General features: G+C 37.0%; 2 protein-coding genes and 1 long non-coding RNA gene across 5 annotated transcripts in view; 1 reads left to right on the plus strand and 2 right to left on the minus strand.

Moving 5' to 3' along the window:
* Positions 1-212: 212 nt before the first annotated feature.
* Positions 213-2,406, plus strand: LOC130413912 (uncharacterized). Its single transcript, XR_008905557.1, has 3 exons — positions 213-424; positions 507-607; positions 891-2,406. It is a non-coding gene; the product is annotated as an uncharacterized LOC130413912 (long non-coding RNA).
* tigara (TP53 induced glycolysis regulatory phosphatase a) lies at positions 2,314-5,848 on the minus strand. Its single transcript, XM_056739453.1, has 6 exons — positions 5,502-5,848; positions 5,103-5,140; positions 4,882-5,003; positions 4,228-4,305; positions 3,963-4,073; positions 2,314-3,787 (listed from the first exon to the last, which is right to left on the minus strand). The coding sequence occupies exons 1-6, from the start codon at positions 5,531-5,533 to the stop codon at positions 3,410-3,412; spliced, it is 759 nt and encodes a 252-aa protein (XP_056595431.1). The 5' UTR covers positions 5,534-5,848; the 3' UTR covers positions 2,314-3,409.
* A 139-nt stretch (positions 5,849-5,987) lies between these two features.
* ccnd2a (cyclin D2, a) overlaps positions 5,988-13,210 on the minus strand; it is a 126,840-nt gene continuing 119,617 nt past the window's right edge. For all 3 annotated transcript variants that reach the window (XM_056739450.1, XM_056739451.1, XM_056739449.1), the window contains one exon: positions 5,988-9,810. In XM_056739450.1, the coding sequence (XP_056595428.1) occupies positions 9,634-9,810 (177 nt within the window). In that variant the 3' untranslated portion in view covers positions 5,988-9,633. The remainder of the gene's footprint in view (positions 9,811-13,210) is intronic.

Consider the following 13,210-nt stretch of genomic DNA (forward strand, 5'->3'; position numbering starts at 1 on the left):
TGTCTCCTTTTTAACAAAACAAGGAATGAACAAACAAACTAACTAAGAGGTCAATAAAGATAAATATGATCTCTTCTTCCAGAACTGCCTGACAATGACCTGGTTTATGTTCAGTTAGATATGAGAAATAGTTCTTGGTAAGCAAACATGACTTTTGAACAGATTTTCCTCCAGTTATATACTCTAGAAGCGAGTTACCTCATCATGTCCCAAACCCTGGTCTGATCCAGTCTGATCATGCACACAGTCTATACTTTTTGTATGGCTGTTTTAGGCTTCTGCACTCTAGTAGTGTGTTATCCTATACAATCCAAAGAAGATATCACAACAGACAACCAGAAAGATCAATATACAGAGAAGATAAGCCACTTGAAATTAAGCTTTAGTAATGGAAAAAGGAAAGCCATTTATCAAGATTCAAAAGGTAAGTTGGTAATTTATCTAAATTTTTAGTTATTTTTACTTTTCTATTTGAAAATTGCTGACACGCTTCTTTATTTACAAAGGAGGCATTTCATTAAGGACAAGAAGGAAAGACTGCTTTTCTGTCGAGTTAAAAAGTAATCTGTTTATTTGCTTGGATTCAAACAAACAACCATACATTTTAGTAAGTATGGAATTGTTTGAATTGTATACTTTTCTTTTAAAACTATATTCTATTATCTTTTAATATTTTACCACTAATAACATACAAACGGCTTTGCTATTTCACCATAACAATTTAATTAAAATAAACTGTATATATTCCTCAAAAAATATATGATTCTTTAGAAAAAAGAGAAAATCCTTCTGAAAATGCTTTGTGTGATCCGAAATACGTTACAGTTAATGCAGTAATGATTGCTACATAGAAAGATAAAATCCCAACTGAGGTTTATTTGTCTCTACAGACAAACAACGATAAAACACATTTATATCTGAGGCACAGAAGAAGTCAGCATGTTGACCCATCTGATCCTCTGGGCTCTGAGAATCCAAGGTCAAGAACAGCAAACTATCGAAGACCAAATCGAGAGCAAGAGCGTGAGCACATCAGTAACGTTTCTAAAGAGACAATCACATCTTGTGATGACCCTTTAGACGTACTTCTCTCCAAGAGTCCTGTCAGTCCACATTTGCAAAAAGAGAAGAAACAAAAGCAAGTTGCACCATCTTCAACGTTGGAAAACAATTACTGATCAGACTTTTCTTTACGGTTTATGTTGCATGTCATGAGTGGACATATGTGACCCTGGACAACAAAACCAGTCTTATGGGTAAATTTTTCGAAATTTAGATTTGCTAACGCTGAATAAATAAGATTTCTATTGATTTATGAGTTGTTATAATAGGACAATATCTGACTGAGATACAACCGTTTAAAACTCTGGAATCTGAGTGCAAAAAAATCGGCATATTCAGAAAATTGCCTGTGATGTTGTTCATCACAGGCACTGTAGCAGGCCATCCACTCACAAAAGTAACGTTTTTATATATTTAAGGTAGGAAATATACTAAATATCTTCATGGAACATGATATTTACTTAATATCCTAATGATTTTTGACATAAAAGAAAAAGCGATAATTTTGTCCCATACAATGTATTTTTGTCTTTTACTAAAAAATTTCCTGTGCTACTTAAGACTGGTTTTGTGATCAAGAGTCATGTATTATTGTAATGTTTTTTTAAGTGTATGTATAAAGTGTCAAAGACCTAAAACCTAAAACATATATTCTCCTAGCTGGAGTATTCTTATTAGTTGTTTAGTTTGGTTAAATATTTAATAACTAGTTATTACAACTTAAAAATATTTTCTATACCTTATTCTGTAATTTCTATAACCTGTGTCTTTTTATTCACCTTAGTATAGATAAAGCTAGATAAGGTCACTGTTTGTCAGTCCTTTTACCTTCACATCAGTTAAAATTTAAACTTGATGGCCATTGTAACCTCTGGCAAGGACAGTATTTTTCTGAAAATGTTGCTAGGGCCTTTTAATAGATGAATGGCGATCGAATCATCAAATACTTACGGTTATCATGTATGATTTTGGAGCTAAATGTTAAAAGTCTGCATTTCTGACTGATTTTAAAAACATTAACATCACTAACAAAGTAATGGTGAGATGGCTGGCCACCTCCACTGAATTATTTATATTTAAGTATTCATACATTTATATTTAATAATAATATCTAAAAAAATATCAAATACAGGCCAATGTATCAAATCACTGTGAATATTGAACTGAAACGTTTGAATTGGGTCAAATAAATAAATAATCAGGTCATCATATGTGTGAGTAGAACTCATATAGTATATGAGACATACAGTATACTGATAAAGATGTTTTATTTAAAAAAGATTTAATTTATTTTGAAACAATATAAGGTTTAAAAATAAATAAAAAAAATGCAAGAAAAACGGATTTAATTGAAACCTGATTTTTTTACATTTTGACCCAGTGCGGTCAGAGAAGCTGTTTGTGTTTCTGACTGTTCAGTGATTTTACCAACATAAACTCAGTACATGTCAGGACACTCTCTAACTGTTTTTGTAAACAAGAGGCACAAACGAACGTGTTAATACTCTGCAACCTTTATTGCAGTGAAATTTAGTCCGAATGAGAACTTGCATGTCAATCTAAGGCAATGCTTGAAATCTGAATAAATAACCTAGATGATTGTAGTTTATTCCCCCATACAAAAAATATTTTTTTAATAAATCTTCCTATATTTGCTGCGAGTGCACTGCAAGGGAATTTTTTTTAAATAAATCTTTCATTTTAAAAATAAATATTGTGCATTATTCCTGGAGGCTAATATTTTGTTTAAATTCACTAAAGCCAAGACTTGATGAAAGTGACCCTTTCACATTTTTTAACACAATTCACATTTTTTGTGTCTATCACACATTTCTAAATTTAGATGAAGACAGTTTCATCGGAGTCAAGAGTCTGTCCCAAAGATAATTTCCGGTCTGTGTTTGTTGATCGGTTTGGCTAGTGGGTAATAATATAAAAAAAAATTATATTAATTTAACTTATATTAATATTCATTTATACTATTATTTTATTGTGAAATAATCGTATTAAACAAAGAATTTGTTGAATTTTACTGTATATTAATTTCTATAAAACAAACGCTTTGTTGAATGGGTTGTGTAACGTTTAAATTTAGCCAAGTAATGGTTCTTCTACTGATAACCCAAATATAATCTTGGCTAGACATACTTTTATTGCTAGCCAAATAAGTTACATGTTATTTCTTTTGCCAGTTATCAGAAATAATCTACATGGACTCTATTCTTTGCTGGTGTGTCCCTGAAGTTAAGTTTGGGCCACAAAAACGTGCATGCTGTTGCTTTAAAAGCGTCTAGTGCCACACACTTCCTTGCACAATACATGTAAACATTTTGTTGCTTACTCTTTCCTACTTGGTGTGGTTTCTTCTGTTGATGAACACACATTTTATATCTGAAAGTGCAATGTCTCCATTATTACATTTCAAAGTGATGACAAACCGGCACATTCCAGTGTTTGGACAGAGGGAAAACCTTCGAGCTGGGTCTGATCCATAGGGCAAGGAACACTTTAGGTCCTCAAAGAAATACAGCATTGCTATGCTCATATAAGCACCATGGCCCACCACCAATGCATGGACAGGTTCACCTAAAAGCCCATCATCCGGGAGTCCCGCGAGAGGCCCGTCCATTTTAGGTATAGTTATCTCATCTTGTATTTTGTCTCGGTGGTCATCAACTATTCGCTGGAACATGGCCTGAAGAAAATCTTTAACACGTGCCTTCACCTTAAAATAATACAGGCTTTCTGTTTACATGTGTAATTTCTTTAGCTAACCACACATATACGGTACATAATGCATAATGCATAATACAAATACACAATACAAACACAAGCAACTGAAGGTCACTTTAATCTAAAAATGTCTCACATTTCTACAATTCGAACACAACAGATTTTACCTGCTCAATTGTCTCTCCTTCAGGAGGGGTGAACTCTGGGAAAGGCTGTCCGGCTCCTTTAGCCATGTTTTTCATGTCTTTGACTTGACCTCCCTCAGCTATACCAAAACACTACAGAAATACCTGTAATCAACTATCTATTTATAAAAATGTAGAATTCACTTTTGCCCAAATAATGGTAGAAATAATCAAAATTAACGTACAAAAAAAATATGAAAAGACATCTGTGCAGCCGTTAATGTAAAATGCAAGTCAATTTACTTACTCTCTCTTTGAGTGATGGATGAGTTAGTAATTCTATATCATGGCACGTTCTGTTATTCCTCACAATAATCTCAGCAGTCTGTAATTTTACAGAGATATGATTATTAATTTCAAGTTAAACAAGAAGTTAGAAACTAATAGTAGGCCTAACTGTGGTAGCAATGTAGTTATACCAGTGACACATATCAGCAAAAATGCTGTTGGCATTCCTCTGATTTTAAGGAATCTTATATTCAGGACTGTGGATTCATATGTAAATATATTGGGATTTTCTACAAGTATATTTTAGAAAATATGTCCCCATCTAGTGTCAACCCAGTTGCATTTTCCACCATTGCTGTTGTGATCGATGCCTTATGTATTATTTCCATAAAAGTTGCACTGTTAATACCTTAGATGAAAAACGTGATGTCAATATAATATTCATAATCGTTACATTCATTATATTTAGTAAAACCTATAATTAATACTTATCAAGTAAACGTGGCAAATAAAGTATATTTTGTAAAGCTCTGCGATCAATCATCCATAGAAACCTGATTGTGTAACTTCCTCTTTTTATAAACGTAGTACATTTATAAATGTAGTAAAAATAACCTTTTAGGAGAAATAACGCCACCTGGCTGTGATCAGCTGACATTTCGACTAAACTTGCCTGTTTGGCTCGCATCATGTCGCTCACAAACACGTTGGTAAACTTGACATCCCTCAGATACAGCCCAGCAGCCTCAGACTGACGTGTTCCAATATCAGACAAAGGAGCGTCTATCTTTTGACCTTAAAGCAAATGATCCCAATGTCATATTATTGATTATTAAGATAATGATTAACGCTTAATAGCTGAAATATACTACACTGGGTTCAGTCTTGTATTACCTTGTAAAAGTCCGTCTTTGTTGCACTGCGTCTCACCACTTGTGAACCCAAACAACAAGAAAACATCTGTTTTATCAACAGATATCCGTTTACGTCTGTTTAAGTATTACGTACGCTGCGTAATTTTGCAAACAGAGCAAATCTTTCTTTCGAGGATGAATATAGAATTAGAAACAAAATTCCCACAATAACTTGTGTACCTAAATCTACTAAATCTCAGCCTCCCTCGTGATTTAATACGGATCTATCATGATAATGAGTTATGTAATATTTATTTTAAAAAAAGACCTTTAAAGTATTGTGTACGATTTTTTTTGTTATTCTTATAAATAACGCAATAATAAACAGTTAACAGTAGACAAATAATAAGAGAAAACTAAAAAGAAAATGGCAACTTACTGGCGGACTACGGTTAAACCGAAAGCAAGCATTATTGCGGGGATACAGATGCAATAAACAGCGTCGTAAATTGTAAGTTATCCTTCTGTTGAGACATGAATAAGTCACAAGCTGTAACGGATCTTGCTCTTCGTGACATACGTTTAATATTTGTTGGAGTGACCGCAGCACTGAAAGCTCTTATCTCCTTATTTGATAAGCCGGAAGCTTGCACAGAGCGTGACGTAGAGGCGATTGCAGTTATTGGCGGCGCCTGTTGGTCGTTGGAAGTGAGTGACGTCGTCTTTCAAAAGTCATTCAAGTTAACGGTTTTTTGTTGATCAGTTTTGTTAGAACCCGCGAAGTTATTTGTTAATATTTTTGTTGGTTTAGGCGTTTAAATGCAAACTCACATTTATGTCTGACAAAATGTTGGACTTATTGTTCGTTTTGACGACGTTTAAGATGCTACCGAATGACTAAAATAAGGACAACAGGAGGCGAAAATCTTTTTATGGTAAGTTTATTGACCTTAGCATACAGCATGTCCTCTCCATTTACTTCAAGCATACTCTCAATGACAGATTTTGCTGGAGTTTAACAGAAATCCGAAGAAAATCCAGAATTTCCAAGCCCTCGTGTCATCACTCATTTATTCAACCTGGTTAGGGTACCTCTTTATTCTTCCCCACAAGTCTGTTGTGACAATTGGTCAGCAGATAATTCTGGTAGATGAAACTAAAATAATGTACTTTATTTCTGGTTTTGTGTTCCTGTTGCTTAGCTGGTAGAGTATGTTGCGAGCAACACCAAGAACATGGTTTAGAGTCTTAGGTAATGCAAATACTTGCTAATGTAGCCTCAGTGCGTTTGGATAAAAGCGTCTGCCAAATGTGAATTTAAACTTGAGTTGGTTGTAATCCAGACTTTTCTGTACATATCATAAAAGGGAAGAATAACAGAGAACCAACATAGCACCACGCTCTTTAAAGCAGATATTTATTGAACAGAGGTTGTGCAACAGATATAACTGAGGTACATGATAAAGTGATAGTGGAGGGAGGAGGCCTTTTCACACTGCCGTTTGGTCAGTATTTACAGGTTTACATCCATCAATACACGCTGAATACATGAGACATAACCACTCGTAATGCACGCTTTTCTTGTTTTGCGTCCTTCCTCCATCCACTATTTTTGAAGTCCAGGTGGGAACCTTAAATGCCATTTATCAATCAAATTTCCATGATTTTACCACATCAAACACTGTAGAAATATTAAAACTTCTGTGTGTTGTCCTTTCCAGGTTCCCGATAAACTGTTGTTGTTTGAGTTGTTTGAGGTAATGAGAAAGTCTTTTATGTCCAGTAAACCTGAGGTATAGAGATACCACACTTACAGAATGTGACACAGAAAGAAGAGGAAAGAAGGATTACAAGGTAAAGAAACATGCCTTAAGAAGAGCACACTGTACAAAGAGCATTTCCAGTCAAAAATACTCGTTTCATGTTCTTCTTTTACCCTCTACTTCTGTATTCTCAAAGTATTCTGTAAGCAGTAAAATAATTATAATACAGTTGTTTATAAAATAGCAGCACACTGATGTGACATCACAACTATGTAATGTTATTTTTTGTGTATAAGATGAAACAAAATCATAGCTTTTTAGCAGCGGAAAAAAACAATAATAACTCAAAAACAATATTGACACTTGATTGATGTCTTCACACCCTTTCTATCTCTCATCACTTTGGAATACAGTATCATACACCTTACGCAACTTGAAACGTAACTTGGGTCCATATTCAAACTCGAAGCATATATCCACCCATACAATCAAATAACAGTACTGTAATTCATTTTCAGAGCAGAGCTGGGAAAATAACAAGACAGACTAAACTAATACAATAAGATAGATAGGGGTTTGGGTGTGAGGATGGAGGAAATGTGAAACTCAAACGTCGCTTAGAACTATTTCTGGAGAATGGAGGTTAATGATTGAAATGCTAAAGCATCCACACCATCTCCTTTACCCACAGAAAGACATGCACACGAACACACGCACATACACACACGGACACAAACCAAAGCTTGACTGCCCCTTTTAAAGGTAAGCTATGAGAATTCAGCATCTGAAAGCTGTACTGTGCTGCTGATGCACCCTGTTTTTAGCCACTTTGTAATGACTTGTAGAAATGATCAAACCCCATACCAGTTCAACCTTTGGAAGCAGCATATTTTGGATGACTGGTTAGTGGATCTTATGCTAAGGCAGTCTGACTGAAGCACAGCAAAACAGGGTAGAAGTCTTCATCAGACTCAAGGCACTATATAAAACAATTTCTGCAATGGTGCAGTTACACTAGTTCGTCTTTTCTAATTTCAAGAAAACTGACCTTGGAGCGTGCAAATCAACAAACATTTTTCTTCCATTTCGATCTGAATGTTATCTGGCTTTTTGTTGTTTGGTTTTTGGTCTTCATTTTTGTATTAATTTGAATAATTCCTATTATTTTGTTGCTGTTATCGTCATAATGTCAAGAAAAATGAAAAGAAAAATAACTCTTCAACCCTAACCATTTATCGCCCAATGGCAAACATGCTTTCAAGGTACTTTGCTACTAAAAGCGACAGAGTCATCTTTCCCATTTACGTGCTGGCAGTATCAATTAAACTGGTTTAGATACTGGTCTGTAATTCAAACAAGAGACAAAAAACTAAAAGACAAACAAATAAACAGACAAATAGGTTAAGATCTTAAATATCAGGTGATATCCGGAAACCATAGCCGTTGTTCACCTTTGGCCTGCTTTCCTGTTTCTCCTCCTAACTATATCGGCGTCCTCATCTCAGCAGCATGCTTCACACCTCTAACAATCTGAGCTTCATCATCCTCGATCATTCTTGCCTGGACATTCTTGCACTGCTTGTAGATTTCACATACGCTTGTTTGCAAATCCAGAATTTCACTACACATCCCTTGGCCAGCCGTTTTTGCAAACACAGCCTAAGCCTCCTTCAACACGCACACAACAAAATACGTAATAGACTGACTGTATACAATACAATTGTAATATTTAGTGGGAGGCTGCAATGATGTGCAACTTCCTACACAACTTAAAAACAACTCTTCTGGCCTTCAGAAGATATGAGGGAACGTCTTTGCCCGCTCCTTTTTCTTTCCGCCTCTTGTTCTGTGCACTGGGTTGGGCTCAGCCCTCAAGCAGTTTCCAGGCCAGTAAATAAAAGCATTTAATATAAGGCACTGATACAGGAGGCCTTAAAAGCAGACCAAAGCATTGTGGATTTTTTTCAATCCCCTGCCCAGTCCTTTGACCAGGTGTCCGCCACTGAGCCAGTCTCAATCACCAAGAACTTTGCAGATGATTAAACAAAGCCCAGGTAACTTATACATGAGCTAACATACACCACACATAAATGCATGCACACAAGCAGCTTGACAAAAGCTTATTTGAAGTGTCTGTAACTTTAACATCAAGACAATAATTTGCTTATTTAACACAAATATTTTTTTCATAACAATAAGCCCCCCGCTCTTTTAGCAAAAGAGCTAAATTCTTAGCGTAAGAGTTCTGTCTAACTGCTCTGGTTTAATCCCTCTTTCTGGTCCTAATGCACTTTCAGAACACAGCCAAGTGAAAGGGTGCATCCAATTAACAGCCTCATGGCACCTCTGTGTGTTCAAGTTCAGGCATTCTGACATGAACCAAAAAAAAATCCAAAACAAAAAGGAAAAAAACATAGCCCCACTTTTTGTACCCTTTCATGCCAGTCCGATACTGTAGACTCTATTTTGAAAAGACCTTTATGCTATCACTTTTGCATTAAATATCATAATATTATGTTTACACAATCAAAAGAGTTTGCAAAATACTACACGCTTCCCTTCTAAGAGTCTGAGGCACCGTAGAGCTTTTAGAATCAGTATCAAATGGTTTTAAAAATATCTATTTTGTATCTAAAATAGATTTCATTTATTTCTCTTTTTTTGTAAATAATGGGAGCATTTTTACTGGAAAATGAAGATAAAACTCTACAAAGACTAGCAAGCACTTTTTGTTGGGGTTGTTTTTTTTTGTCGTTTTTGTTTTTTGTCGTTTTTTTCTTGAAGATTGACAGCGTTCTGGCAGCAAGCTCACAAATTGATGTCTCGTACATCGGTGGGGGTGCTGGACTGGTCCTGGTCATCAAGTGCTTTGCTGCGGGGGGCACCCTGTTCTTGCTGTTGCCGTTTCTGTTGCTGCCTGCGGTCTTCCCTCAGGTTATTCATCAGCACTGTCTCAATCTGCTCCTGGCATGCCTTTAGCACATCCTGCAACGGCATCAGATACATGGCGTTAAACAAACAGTAGCATGCTGAGATGTGTCTTTGCTTTTACAGAAAAGAATGAACGCTGAAGTAGTTCGGTATACTGTGTAAATAAGAGGAAAGGTAAACTTACACCATCATTCACTGTTGGCAGTCAGATTTAATAAAAATTGGATTATTTATCTACAAATAGCAATTATGTAATAATACATTGAGTTGCACTTGAGTTCTACCTGACACTACTGCATATGAACACACATGCATCACCATAGCATGCATCTAAAACATTATATAGTCCTGTGAACTGTGAAAACAAAAACTCTAATTAGCTGTTAAATAGACCCATATTGTGTAGCGTTTTTTTACTTTTTCACCCTCTTATTTTCACAACAGCATGTAATAGCTTAAGGGGATCTCTTAACTCCGACCTACCAGAGTCATCATCCTGTACTATAGAAATAAACCATGAGCTGTAAACTATACAAGAGAGTTTTTATAGGTAGAATATGACAATGAATTAACCGCTTAAACAGACAGTTGGTGGCTCCAAAGTGCACACGTCATGATTTTAGATGATTTACACACTAGGATGCTGTCAACAAAAGGAGCATTAATGCCCTCTAGTGAAACTAAATGGATGTGCTGGGATCAAAGTTCTTCTCCCGTTTAGTGGGTATGTCTGAGGCACACCAGGCGTCTTTGGGAAGTTTTGCTATGCAAGACTCATGGGAAGGGCCTATAGAGAATGTGTTACTTGTGGAGAGACTGCATTCCTTTGACATTTACTGCTAATTAAAAACTGATGGCCAAAAGTCCAAACCTATGTCTGGCAAGGGTTTCATGCCTGTAGAAATCATCACACAACAAAAAGCTGTTTTGTGACTGACAGCAAGCATGCAACCCTAAACCCTATATTGGACAGAGGTGTCTATGACTTCTGTTGAGGAAGAGAACGGTGCCAATAGCAGGGCGTTGTCTTTCATGTCGTGGATGACGTGAACGGCTGCAATCTCTCCAGAGTTCCCTAGTTTCCCACCACAGTGTGCCATTTATTAGTCATGAAAAACTAAATTCATTCAAGAAAATTAACTAAAGCATAAAACATGTAAAGGAACTGCCTGTGTCCTACCACAAAAATGCCAGGGCTGACTTATTAAAAACATTTCCCTGTGCACTGCTCTTTATAGCTGCAGAACCAAACTCACGCCAAACCCCAAAGGCTTAATTCAGGCAACTCTAATAGCTTCAATGTGTGACTACTGGTAAAACCAGGACTTGCTATAGAAGAGGCTCTCAATGATTAGATCAAGAGGAGGGTGGCACTGAGTAGATACATCATGAGTTGGGTGGTCCCTGCTTAATCCAACCCTGTCCCTCCCTGTCCTATCATGAAATACACCCTCTATCCCACCAAGTCAAACAAGTTGAGGAAAATAGTTTGAAACAACAAGGCAAACGCAATTTTACATAAGAAATAACTGTCGTTGTAATATCACTTGGCGTATGCCATCTTGAACAAAAGAAAGCCAAATAAACGTCAGACGAGTTAGTGAAAATAGATTGAAACCATAGGAGAAATGCAGCTGTACCGAAGAACCGGTAATAGTAGTGATGTCACTCGCTTTGTGCCATCTTGGACAGAAAAAGCCAAACCAAGAGACCACAAAGATGCCACTTAAGAAGCCCCTGAGAAGATGTCTGTTTTTTATTGGGAAATAAAAGCAAGGATTGCAGAGTTCAGAGCAAGGCCATCATAGCATTGAGAAATGAAAGGGATTAAGATGTCCCAGAGGCCTAATGCAAGAGGCCAGGGGGCCTAACACATGATCCTGTGTACCCAAAAAAGCTTTACGAAGTATAGTTCTTCTCTAAAAATACAAAATCATCTGCAAATAACAGGCATTACGACTTTAGGCAAAGGAGCATTCTCAACATGCCAGACTCCAAGATACAAACATTTCACCTACTTTCGGAAATTCCAAATCTCAAAGTGTTCTCACTGTGCATTAGGAGTACATTCAGTATGCACATCAGTTTCTGAAACTGTAGTTTATGTAAACCCATATTACCCTTATTCTAGGACATATGGAGCCATGCTACCGAGGTAGTTCAATTGACACCACAAATTCATCAATTGTTCCAAACCAGGCATATTTAAGGAAATGTGAATGAAGTGCCAGGGAACACTGTTAAAAGTGTTTGGCCGAATTTATGTTTCTTTATGATACCATAGAATATTTGTGCAAACCAATTTTTCAGCCAAGTTTGGCATGCAACTTTGTACTTACTGCTGAACAGAGTATGCTTCATCAGGTGTATCATAGGCTACACACATTCCTTAGCTGACTGGAAGAAGCTGACTGGCCCTATCATGTGTCTGCTGGAAACTGCAGGCACTGGACACCACAAATGTCAGCAGGGTTCCCGTGGTTAGTCTGGCAGCATCATTTGGCATTAGCTTGACTTTCCTTCATACTCTGTCTGACCGCTCACCTCCCAACCTCTGCCTTAGTCTGGATGACCCTCAGACTCACTAGGAAGAAAGGTTTCCTGTACACAAAAAGCTTGTAGGAGCTTAAACTGTCTCCGTTTCTAGCATATCTCATCGCTTCTCAAGTTAGCCTGGATCACAGATCAGCTAATTCCCAAGAATTATGTATTGAAAGTGTTTTCGCAAAATGCATGAAGCATTACATTTTTCAAATTTACACTTGACAAACTACTGCCAGAGTGTACAACGTCTAGGAGTAACATCCTTTTCCATCTCTTTGGACTCAATTGAGTCATCTCGGAGTTGCATGCACTCACCCTACCTGCATATTTTCAAAGGTATGGCTTGTTGGCATCCAGCAATGTGACAAGTTGTTCATGGAGCAGGCAGCTCATTCCTTCGGCCTTAGACCTCACACTCTTCAGACACTGAACACTTTTACTGCTCCGGACAACTATTTGTTTTTCCTCTGCCATGGTGTACAACTTAACACCGCACGCTGGGAGCAGCAGGCACTCTACCAGCAACAGTGCATTCTAGGGTATCTTGGAACGAGTTGACTTCTTCGGGTAGGGCAGGCATGGTTCCGGTGTTATTCTGTCAATCTTATTTCTGTTCTATTTGCTTATACGTTTTGCTTTAAAAAGAAACTGAAGGACTAAATGAGGTGGTCCTCCAGTAAAGTACTGCATGTGTGAATTTGTATGCAAGTCATTTGCTTAAAGCCATAGTATCCCTGACACATTCCCCTAGCCCTGTGAATTCTGTCCTTAGACTCTCTCAATCAGGGTCAATCCCATTTCACTTCCAGTAATTTAGTGACTGAATGTGAAATTGAATTGGAGCTGGATACAAGCCCATTGAGTAAATAGGGAAAAATGCACAGGCTCCTCTCACGGCACATGCACAACG

Source organism: Triplophysa dalaica, chromosome 24, assembly GCF_015846415.1.
Source record: "Triplophysa dalaica isolate WHDGS20190420 chromosome 24, ASM1584641v1, whole genome shotgun sequence".
NCBI classification, from domain to species: Eukaryota; Metazoa; Chordata; class Actinopteri; order Cypriniformes; family Nemacheilidae; genus Triplophysa; species Triplophysa dalaica.

What these genes read in the sequence shown, in the direction of transcription:
- tigara (XM_056739453.1), bottom strand. Translation starts at nt 5,533, where the DNA reads ATGCTTGCTTTCGGTTTAACCGTAGTCCGCCA. An exon ending in ACATGATGCGAGCCAAACAG is followed by an intron (nt 4,306 to 4,881) that starts GCAAGTTTAGTC and finishes GTAAAATTACAG; the next exon opens with ACTGCTGAGATTATTGTGAG. An exon ending in ATCCATCACTCAAAGAGAGA is followed by an intron (nt 4,074 to 4,227) that starts GTAAGTAAATTG and finishes GTATTTCTGTAG; the next exon opens with TGTTTTGGTATAGCTGAGGG.